Raw genomic sequence first — 12,124 nt, 5'->3', positions numbered from 1 at the left:
TGTATAGAAAATGTCAATGCCAGAGAATAGCCAGTGTCGATTATCTGCCAAAATGGATTCCGTTGGGTGTAAAAGGCAAAATAGGGTGAAAATTATGTGAATGGATCACTGAAAATCAGTGATGACACCAGGTGTTCGCGAAAAGGGGTAAACTTGACTCTCACACAATTTGCATAAAAATGTAAGGATTGGTTGTTGCCTAAGGCCGCACAGAAGTTCTCCTGCCATGTAACGGTTAACTTCAATCTCATAGTTAACTTCACATAAACTCTCAAACATACAGTTTTAAACTTGTTTTGATGTCAGTATCACCAGCTCGTCCTCTCCCAGCCAGTATTAATGACACTCAAGCAGTTTCACAAGTTTCCTACTGATATGCAGCGGAAATAAAAGCGACATAAAATAATGGTTTATGGATGATCCCAGTGGTATGAGACAGGGCTCCATCCTAGCACAAGGACCGTTGAAGCATGGGAGTCCTAGTGCTAAGATCTATTGTGGGCAGGCTTCGATTCATAGTTATTGTTCACTATCCATGTGTTCATGAACACAGTTTTGGATATTCTCTAGGGGATGCTGCAATTAGCTGTACAGAGTTGTGTCCCTTTGTTATGCCAGGATCAAATTATCAGCATTCCCCTTGATAATAATGCTTGGTTTGTCAGCACCATACATGAGCTTTTGGGTTTGACTCATTTCCTCTAACATTAAGATTACACACCATGATACGGATATTACTGAACTCACACACTCACTCTCTCATATAAATATGAACAATTTCAAAGAACACATCATCTGTTATGTTTAATATTCACCAAAACCACCGATATGTACATAGATTGATTATTTTTTCGGTTGTTTAATCTTTCAGGTTATTAATTTATATTTGTGATAAAATCTATATTGATTTGTATGATGTCATGTGAGAAAGTCAAATATCATATTGAAATAAATTAGAACATTCATAGCCTTCAATGTGAATGTAGATCTATTTTTTAATAATCCCTTTTCTGCAAATATCAAAGTTTACAATCTATTAGGGTATATCATATCTATTGCCTATTCAACACAACATAGAACAAACCTATAAACATAGATTTATTTATGTAGGCATATTTAAATATGTATGATATAAATATACTTCTCACTATTACTGTTAAAATCAAACCATTTAAACTAGATAAAGAAAATTGAAGATACATTTTTCAAAAGATGTTTTATTGTATCTTAAGAGTGTAAAGGGTTTTATGAATGTGTTGCAACTGTAAATATTTTTGATAAACCAGTATTTTGTTTATGTAAAACACAACTTCATTACCATACCTACTTACTGGATACACCTATTAATATTTTGAAGACCTTCAGATTACATCTGTCTGTTTACTCTGACGTTATGGTATGAAAGAATTGGGCATACCATGTTAAATAGTTACTATGGTTACATCTGGGACAACCAATGTTTCTTTGAGAATCATGCCATGTTCATATCGAAAATAAGGCAGACGCATTTTGACATGTACTTTCAAACATGGAGATCTACTGTTGATGTTTCTAGCAAATGCAAATATTATAGATATTTTAAAATGCAAATATGCAGAGAAAATTATTAAACTGATGTAAATATAAGAAAATGCAGAATATCTTTAATTTAGATGCAGCTCACATGGGTTAGTGGGTGAAGTTGGCAAGCACAAAAAATACCAAAATGTTTAAGATTAAGTTGACAATGTTCCGTAAATGTTGTCGAAGATGAAGTTCACTTTTTGCTTATATGTTGTAAATATAGTAATTAAAGAAAAAATATATTAAACAAATATACTGTGTACATCCAAATAAATACAAGTTTATCTCTTTGATATCACATGTGAGCATAACGACTATACGAAATATATCTCTATTTATATAGCATGCCATGTTATTAAGAAATAAATCCTTGTAACATTTCTAACCACCACCACATTGTCATGTATTCTGTACTATGGGCCTGTGGCCTTACAGTATATGAATTATCCAAATTGGTTGGTTTGTTGTTTAACGCCGCACTCAGCAATATTCCAGCTATATGACGGCGGTCTGTAAATAATCGAGTCTGGACCAGACAATCCAGTGATCAATATCATGAGCATCGAGCCACGCAATTGGGATCGATGACACACATCAACCAAGTCAGCGAGCCTGACCACCCGATCCCGTTAGTCGACTTTTACAACAAGCATATTCACCTTTTACGGCAAGCATGGGTTGCTGAACACCTATTCTACCCCGGAATCTACACGGGGGTTATCTGAATTGAATATACTCTGTAATTAAAGTTTTACAAACCATCTTCTCTTTGCAAACTCCCCTCACTCCAGCTGTATATCCATGCTGTTCTCATGTTTAATTTTGTCAGATTTTAAAGTTTATGAATAAGTAATTTATGTATTTTTTTTTTAATTACATAATTTAAAAGATGCATATATTTTCACACTTTTACTATGACTATGCTACATGTGGTAAATATATTTCTCGTGTGATGTTTGATGAAAGACCATAGTGCAGGGCTAAAGTGCTAGAGCACCCCTTGAATTGCTCATGCTTGTAACACTGGCATTTACCAAGTGCTCACTTAGGCTGGGTGTGGCTATCAAGCTAAGAAGCCTGGAGATTTTATTGCCAACAATGTCGAGCTGTTTTCGCTGTGGAGCATTCCTTCATAGAGAGTCCTAGTTGAGCTGTATGCAAGACAATTTATTCAGTCAAGGATGACGAATGAGGTGTATAAACATATTTTTCTAACCCTTACGTTTCATGTATCCAAATAAAATATCAGTCGTATGTGAATGTTAAATTTGAGTCATGTTTACATGTACTTGAGATTTATGGCTTTGGTGAGGTTTGTTTGATTTAAATATCATGTAGATTTAAATAGGTTAATCGACTTCGCCTACTGTATCAATACTGTGACGTATGGCTTTGAAGAGGATTGTGTGAAGTTCAGATAGTTGAGGTGTCAAAGGAGGCTTTGACGTTAACGTACAAGGAGAAAGCTTCGGTACACATGACCAGTACATGTGTGTTTGGTACATAAACTATCCCTACAAGTTTTGTACCATTATGTTGTTTGGTTCCTTCCCAGTTTATGTATACAACTTAGAAAAATGTCAAGAACCACCTTTTCTTTTATATTACTATTTTTAATCTATCATGGCATAGCATATGAAAAGAATTGGTCCTTAACTTTTAATTTATATATTTTAGAAATGTTTGTCAGCTCCATACCTGTGCTCATGGGTTTTACCAAAGTGGTAAACGTCTGAGACCTGCATCACTTCAAGTTTTCCACCCACATTAAGCTGACACGATTGATATAACTGGAATACTGTTCAAAGTAGCGTTAAACCCAACTCACTCACTCACTTAGAAATGTAGAAATGTAGAAATGTCAAAATTAGACCAGTTATTAGGTTCCATACCCAACCCAGATAAAGAAATTGTAGATAATTTTTCAATTAATTTAGAAAAAACAACAACATATTTTGTTAAGAGAGATGTTATAATTCTACCCTCTAATATGAAGGGGGGGGGGGGGGGGTAGTAGCTTAATGGTTAATGCGTTCGCTCATCATGCCGAAGCCCCAGGTTCGATTCCCCAGATGGATACAATCCGGGAAGCCCATTTCTAGTGCTCCAAGCTGTGATGTAGGGTATTGCTAAAAAACGCGTAAAAACATATTCGCTTACACAATAATAATATTAATATGGAGGGATAAAAGTACCCATGATTGAAATCATTATTGCAACTTAAAACTCTGCATAGCTTAGGAGACTTTCAGTAGTGATTCAAAATAGTTGACTTGTGCTGGATACAGGATACCACAATTAAAAAGAGTATGTTGGTGGAATCGGGACATATAACATGTACTATATATTGTACCTGATAATACTTTGGAGAGTTGTTATGACATGGTCAAAGTAACATGCATAACCAGTGTAAAAATAAATAGTTTTCGCGAGCACTTGACATTCAGTGATATATAATATAGTTTTTATCACTATTTTGCCTTTTACGCCCAATGGAATCTGTTTCCGAAGCTGGTTATTCTCTGGCGTTCTAATTACCGTATTCGACGTATGAAGTGCCCGGGGCGCTCTCAAAATTGGAAATAGTGGGCTCTTATTAGAATATAATTTAGGTGAGAACAAAAACAGTGTTGAAAAATTGTAAATTTCGTACAGTAGTTTATGCTGACAGCCTGAAATATTACAAAAGAAAAGTATGTACATATCATACATGACAGATATATCTTCCAGAATTTAATTGCCCACAATTAAGGGTGCATATAACACACGAGTGAGTATTATACACAAATCAATAAGTCTTGTGTACATTGATCAATCGGAAGGGGTGCTAATTGGGATTGTTCACTAGAAAATATATTAGCAAATATCGCCATGGGCGCTTATTAGAGCGGGGTGCTTATTACGTCGAATACGGTATATATTTCTATTACATCGATGAGTCAATCCATTTGATACGATAGTAACATCTAAATGTATGGTAACTGTATATACTATGATGAATATCTGATAGAGGCGTTACATACTTTAACGAATTATTGAAAAATACTGGAAATATATTCAGATATGAAGAGTGTATTGAAAAGCATCTAAGTGAGACAGATTTTCTCACATTTCAAGTGTTATAGGTCAGGGGAATTGTCTTTTATTGTCAAGATTATTGCACTTATATAGTGTGTGGCTGCTTGTACTAGTCTGGACTGAGATACCATGCCACAGTTAAACATTAATACCCAACTCAGACATAGCATACTGACTCCGAGCTGGCCAGTCCTTGTTTTAGCCCCTTAATGCTGAGCGCCAGACAGGGTAACAACAAGTACCATCTTTTAAAGGGCAAGTTCACACGGAAATTAACCTATTTTTCTTGTACTTTTTCCACATTAAAAGTGTTAACCTAGAAGTGTCATAGACAAAAATATAAAAATATCACAATTAATTAACATATTTTTCGCATTAAAACGATTTATATTTTTCACATTTACCAAGTGTTCTATTTCCACAACAAAAACACCATGGCTTATGCCCCTTTCAATATGACGTCATTGGTGCCAATTGATAAACATTATGACGTCATAATGCTTTGTTAGAGCCGCTTCACGTGGTGTAGGTCTAGGTGTGTGATTCTAGCGTCTCAGATGCCAGCCAGCATAGTGTTATGCTGAGTCACCACTGCGCCGGAGTGTGTCGTAGGCCATGTTGTTTTACCGCAAACTGGTACTTGATATCTTTTGCGTTGAGAATAGACAGGGACCCAGTTGAATTGGCACCAATTACGTCATAATCTAAGGGGGATAACTCAGGCCTGTTTAGCTCGAAAAACGAAGGCCTCATAACGGCATATCATTTTCACACTATTGTGAGCTTCCTACTTTCACTGTGAAAAAAATGAGTGTATATTTTCAAACACAGATACTAATTAATTCTAAAATTGCGTTTTGTTTAGAAAAAGAAAGAAAGTGATTTTTGCGTGTACACTTCCCCTTTAACGTCTTTAGGTAAGACACGGCCAGGGATCGAACCCCGGGCCTTCCGCTCTCCGGGCGGACGCTCTACCACTAGACCACGGAGGGGGTCTCAAGGTCTTATAAATGCTGTTGCAAAGACTGTAGTTTGAAGAAATTCATCTAGTCAATTCTAATCTTATCATATATATATATATATATATATATATATTGTGAACCTCCTGACTGAAATTGTTTTGGACAGTATATCTTCTCATTTACCATCAGGTTTTGTTCTTGTAAAGATCCCAAAAAACAATGTAAAGACTTTGTTTTGTTGGATCTTTACAAGAACAAAACCTGATGGTAAATGAGAAGATATACTGTCCAAAACAATTTCAGTCAGGAGATTCACAATATTACAGCAAACAGATGTACACAGAGAGTAGTGAGTGGAAAAATGATTTCAATTCAAAATCATAAATAACGCACTGACTATAAATAATCACTTACATAATTTTGGAATGCAGACTCCCCATTATAATCAGTTTGAGAATACTCCAAGACACAGATGTTCATAAATTATGTTAATGCACCCTTTTATGTTGGGTACGGAATGTCACGTCGGACTGGCGTGAATATTACACCGAAGGCCAAGTTCTATTCACTAAAGAAACTATTTTATTTGGATTTGGAGACAAACATAGCAGTCAACTAAATGTGGTTATTCTTGTAACAGAACAAGTAATTCAGGTATACAGGCAAAATAGAATAAAGCCCTATTTTCTACAATTACAGAGAGACATTTTTAAATACTCTGAGGTAACAAAGTGTATTGCGTATTCAGTTTGTCGGCATGCAGAGTTTCAGGAAAGCTGGTCTTCCTTCCTACACTGTTTATTAACACAGAAACATATTAGGTTAAAAAGGGTTAATCTGAAAGCACAACAAGCAAGCTTATAGCCTAATGTATTAAAGGTTTTGGGTGGGTATAAAAGCGAAACTGAATACGGTAGTCACGTTGTGGTGCAATTACATCCATATATTTCAAAAGACTTGATGTTTTTGTAAACACAAATTACATCTATACTATGATTTAAAATGAAAGAAGGGAACTATAAAATATAAATTGAAATTTAAAAGTATGTTTTTTTAAAAACTGGTTTATATGTTTCATATTAGCATAATTATAGGTCAAAAGATTCGATTAATCACATGTCAAATTGTGTGTAGGACAAATAAAACCATATGGGGTTTATTCATGTATATTAGATCCATTAAACCAATATAATTACTTTTTTTTGTAATACAGCTATCTTTTTGCAATCAAGGGAACAGAGTTATTTCCCTTGTCTTGGCAGGATCTGATGACTGTTGGTTCAAGATTTAAGTTAATATCTATTATACTTGCAACTTTCAGATAAATTGGGGTACTTCTTACTTGTCAGTATGTGTTTCAATATAAACGAATATTTAAGATTCATGAAATGAGATGTTTAAGGTTAAAAGATCAAAAATTAAAATAAACATAAAAGGCATATTCACTTAAAGGACATCAGCATGTAATAAAATAAACAAAAAATTAAGTGCATTTAAACGCTGTTAAAACTATATCAAATGTCATCCGATTCCATTATGCATAGAGCTTCATGAGTAAGAAGGTAGAAGGTAAAGCCTGTGTATTTGCACTCACTGGTTGATGAGTGAGTTGGGTTTAATGCCACTTGGATCAGTCCAACTCATGGTTCGGGGCGGTCGGGTAGCCTAGTGGTTAAAGCGTTCGCTCGTCACGCCGAAGACCCGGGTTCGATTCCCAACATTGGTACAATGTGTGAAGCCCTTTTCTGGTGTCCCCCGCCGTGATATTGCTGGAATATTGCTAAAAGTGGCGTAAAACACTACTCACTCACTCACTCACTCACTCACTCACTCACTCACTCACTCACTAACTCATGGTTCAACTAAAGGGAGCAGTCAGTTATTACAGGTAGAAGGGGTCAAAGGTTTTTGAGGCAATAATGTTCTGAAAATAATTATCTTTCCCTGATGCTTTTGTATTTTTGGATATATATTCTTGTACTTTTTTTTCTTGACTTTCCCTAAATATGTGTATTACTTTGTATTGACATTTTGGTCAAATCTACATGGTTGGTATGGTTCAGACAAATCAAGGATCATAGCTTGAGCAAATCAGGATTCAAACCCACACTTGCAGTACCCGCTGAGCCATCCAAGGCAACATTATTACGTTGCACATCGACCCGTGAAGATCTGGGTTAGAATTGGTCTTCAGCAACCCATGCTTGTCATAAGAGGAATCTAACGGGATCGGGTTGTTGGGCTCGCTGACTTTGTTGATGCATGTCACCGTATCCCAATTGTGTGGATCAGTGCTCATGATATCAATCACTGGATTGTGTGGTCCAGACTCGATTATTTACAGACTGCTGTCATATATCTTGAATATTGCTGAGTACGGTGTTAAACAACAAACAAACAAACAGCAGCATATCAGGTGAGCCTAGTGGTTAAAGCGTTCGCTTGTCACGCCGAAGACCCGGGTTCGATTCCCGATGTGGGTTCAATGTGTGAAGCCCATTTCTAGTGTCCCCCACCGTGATATTGCTGGAATATTGCTAAAAGCGGCATAAAACCATACTCACTCACTCATTGACATTTTATTTTGTTCACAGATTGGATCAAATATGGCGGCAAATGCTACAAGGTGATATTGGACTCTGCCACATGGGACGAAGCAAAGATAATATGTAAAAGGTGGGTATCTCCGAGGCGTGGCACTGCAAGCTCTTCACATGTGTCTGGTTGTAAAAGTGCCATTAAAATCTTTATAACCACAGAAATATTTCCCTTGAGACGTGATAAGTGTTAAGTGTTGTGGAATACATCAATTCAGAAGGAGGTTTTTGTTGCTTCATAGGGTGACATACCACCTATATTCTGTTCTTATAAATTGGAAAATAGATCAAATCCTAGCAGGACAAAAAATGTTATGGTATGGTGTATCTAAGACTTGTCTTTTTATGATTAAATAAAGCAGTTTTTATATATATTTTTGTAAAGATTTAACATACCCGGGTAAAGGTGGATTATGTTTGGTCCAATTGGCTGTCCTAGCAAAGTAGATTCATGTCAAAATATTTAATTATGTATGTCATTCCAGTAATTAATTAAACCAAGAGGCCACACTTTTCATACTTTTAGCAGATTTTGGTTTGGCTTATTTAATTCAAACTATCTCAATATTCTTTTTTATCTTGGAATGAGTGAGTGAGTGAGTATGGCTGGAGCAATATCATGGCTGGGGACAACAGATATGGGCTTTACACATTGTACCCATGTCGGGAATCGAACCCGGGTCTTCAGCGTGACGAGCGTTCTCTTTAACCACTTGGCTACCCGACTGCCCCTTCTTGGAATGAAGTTGTTTGAGTTGGTCGGAGTAGTGGGAAGATATGAATGAGATTCTAGATCAAGTGTGAGGTGCTTACTATTGTTAGAGCAACATGCATATGTTTTTACTTCTGTTTAGAAAAACCTGTGAGATCCGGGTTAGAATTGGTCTTCAGCCATATATGCTTGTCGTAAGAGGCGACTAACAGGATCGAGAGGTCAGGCTCACTGACTTGGTTGATGCATGTCACTGTGTCTCATTTGTGTAGATCAATGTCCATGATATCGATCACTGGATTTGATTAATCATTACCTTCTTGTTGAATTTTTGTGGTTACTTTTAGTTGATCAAGAGAAGAGTGGTAAAACGAATAACAATAATTAAACTACTTTTATAGTATCAAGACCGAAAAGGAGCACCTGACTTGATTTTAAACCCTCTGTAAGATAAATAATTTCAAATAACTTTTTGTGTACAAATATAAGCAACAGGAAATTGTTTTTCAAAAAGAGCTGTTTATGGTTTCAGATCAAAAATGAAAATTACTTGTGAGCATGTATTTTTTTTTTTAGCTTCATATTTTTAGAACGATTACGGTATGTATTTATTGAGGTATTTATTACTGAGATAATCTGGCAGGTGTGCAATGATACCAGGATACCAGGATACCAGGATACCAGGGCATATGTCAGTGTCATTCTGGGCACTCCAAGCACCCTTTACTCTCTGACTCTACTGCAGACCTTGACATCACAGTAGAGTCATCACAGCACATCAGCTAAACATTTTAGGATCAGATTGAAATTAATCTTATCATTTGGGTCTGGTATGGTGGCATTGTTCTGATGTGATTTAACTCATGGTCACCACAGTGTTGTTTGAGTCATAGATTTTACTACAAGATTTTAGTAGCAACAGTAACTGGTGTGTCGTCGACATGGGCCATCTTGTGGCTCAGTTTAAGATCATAATTGCGTGAGTAACTTGTGTCTAGTCAACAAGGTGACACCCTGTGGCTAGGTTGACAGTAATTTGCCACTAGTCTACAAGGTGACACCCTGTCGCTAGGTTGACAGTAATTTGCCTCTAGTCAACAAGGTGACACCCTGTCGCTAGGTTGACAGTAATTTGCCTCTAGTCTACAAGGTGACACCCTGTCGCTAGGTTGACAGTAATTTGCCTCTAGTCTACAAGGTGACATCATGTGGCTAGGGTGACAGTAATTTGCCTCTAGTCTACAAGGTGACATCATGTGGCTAGGTTGACAGTAATTTGCTTCTAGTCTACAAGGTGACATCATGTGGCTAGGGTGACAGTAATTTGCCTCTAGTCTACAAGATGACATCCTGTGGCTAGGATGACAGTAATTTGCCTCTAGTCTACAAGGTGACATCCTGTGGCTAGGTTGACAGTAATTTGCCTCTAGTCTTCAAGGTGACAACCTGTGGCTAGGGTGACAGTAATTTGCCTCTAGTCTACAAGGTGACATCCTGTGGCTAGGATGACAGTAATTTGCCTCTAGTCTACAAGGTGACACCCTGTGGCTAGGATGACAGTAATTTGCCTCTAGTCTACAAAGTGACATCCTGTGGCTAGGATGACAGTAATTTGCCTCTAGTCTACAAGGTGACACCCTGTCGCTAGGTTGACAGTAATTTGCCTCTAGTCTACAAGGTGACACCCTGTGGCTAGGATGACAGTAATTTGCCTCTAGTCTACAAGGTGACATCCTGTGGCTAGGATGACAGTAATTTGCTTCTAGTCTACAAGGTGACACCCTGTCGCTAGGTTGACAGTAATTTGTCTCTAGTCTACAAGGTGACACCCTGTGGCTAGGTTGACAGTAATTTGCCTCTAGTCTACAAGGTGACACCCTGTCGCTAGGTTGACAGTAATTTGCCTCTAGTCTACAAGGTGACATCCTGTGGCTAGGGTGACAGTAATTTGCCTCTAGTCTACAAGGTGACATCCTCTGGCTAGGTTGACAGTAATTTGCCTCTAGTCAACAAGGTGACATCCTGTTGCTAGTGTGACAGTAATTTGCTTCTAGTCTACAAGGTGACATCCTGTGGCTAGGGTGACAGTTATTTGCCTCTAGTCTACAAGGTGACATCCTGTGGCTAGGATGACAGTAATTTGCCTCTAGTCTACAAGGTGACATCCTGTGGCTAGGGTGACAGTAATTTGCCTCTAGTCTACAAGGTGACATCCTGTCGCTAGGTTGACAGTAATTTGCCTCTAGTCTACAAGGTGACATCCTGTGGCTAGGTTGACAGTAATTTGCCTCTAGTCAACAAGGTGACATCCTGTGGCTAGGTTGACAGTAATTTGCCTCTAGTCAACAAGGTGACATCCTGTGGCTAGGATGACAGTAATTTGCCTCTAGTCTACAAGGTGACATCCTGTCGCTAGGTTGACAGTAATTTGCCTCTAGTCTACAAGGTGACATCCTGTGGCTAGGGTGACAGTAATTTGCCTCTAGTCTACAAGGTGACATCCTGTCGCTAGGTTGACAGTAATTTGCCTCTAGTCTACAAGGTGACATCCTGTCGCTAGGTTGACAGTAATTTGCCTCTAGTCTACAAGGTGACATCCTGTGGCTAGGGTGACAGTAATTTGCCTCTAGTCTACAAGGTGACATCCTGTGGCTAGGGTGACAGTAATTTGCCTCTAGTCTACAAGGTGACATCCTGTGGCTAGGGTGACAGTAATTTGCCTCTAGTCTACAAGGTGACTGTACCTGTGTGTAAGATCTAGGCCGCAACAGTAATTTGAGTCTGGTCGTATGATGACATCCTGTAAGAGGTAATTCAAATTTTTATCATCACACTTATATGTGCCTGCAAAGCAATATTTCAAATATCTTAGTGACCTGTAGCCTGGTGTTAGAAACAGTTTCCGACTTCCCACAAGACTGCAATGGTGTCCCCAGTTTTCTCAATGCCACAGCATCTCTGAAAGCACATTACCGTAGGTACACTTAATCGAGGCTCCTGTTAATGAGAATGACAACAGTAACCTCTATGACCTCTTAGTCAGTACAAGGACATCCTGGCATCGTGACACAGACATGGTTGGCAATGTAGTGAATGAGAACACATTCTTTATATGTTTTCAGATTTCATAGTGTTATAGAGTATTCAGTGGCTGAAAGTTTATTTTCTTTTGAACATGTTGAATTATTAACCTAAGAGAACGGAATGGTGTG

The 12,124-nt window shown here is 37.7% G+C and overlaps 1 protein-coding gene across 3 annotated transcripts in view; it reads left to right on the top strand.

Annotated features, from left to right (window-relative positions):
• The window catches only part of LOC124151774, a 142,973-nt gene that overhangs the window by 38,642 nt on the left and 92,207 nt on the right, over positions 1 to 12,124 (top strand). For all 3 annotated transcript variants that reach the window (XM_048392184.1, XM_048392182.1, XM_048392183.1), the window contains exon 3: positions 8,198 to 8,279. In XM_048392184.1, coding sequence (XP_048248141.1) covers positions 8,198 to 8,279 — 82 coding nt within the window. The remainder of the gene's footprint in view (positions 1 to 8,197; positions 8,280 to 12,124) is intronic.

Source organism: Haliotis rufescens, unplaced genomic scaffold (genome assembly GCF_023055435.1).
Source record: "Haliotis rufescens isolate VD_foot unplaced genomic scaffold, xgHalRufe1.0.p SCAF_11, whole genome shotgun sequence".
NCBI classification, from domain to species: domain Eukaryota; kingdom Metazoa; phylum Mollusca; class Gastropoda; order Lepetellida; family Haliotidae; genus Haliotis; species Haliotis rufescens.
Note: the sequence above shows the minus strand (reverse complement) of the source record. Positions and strands in the feature narration are given on the sequence as shown.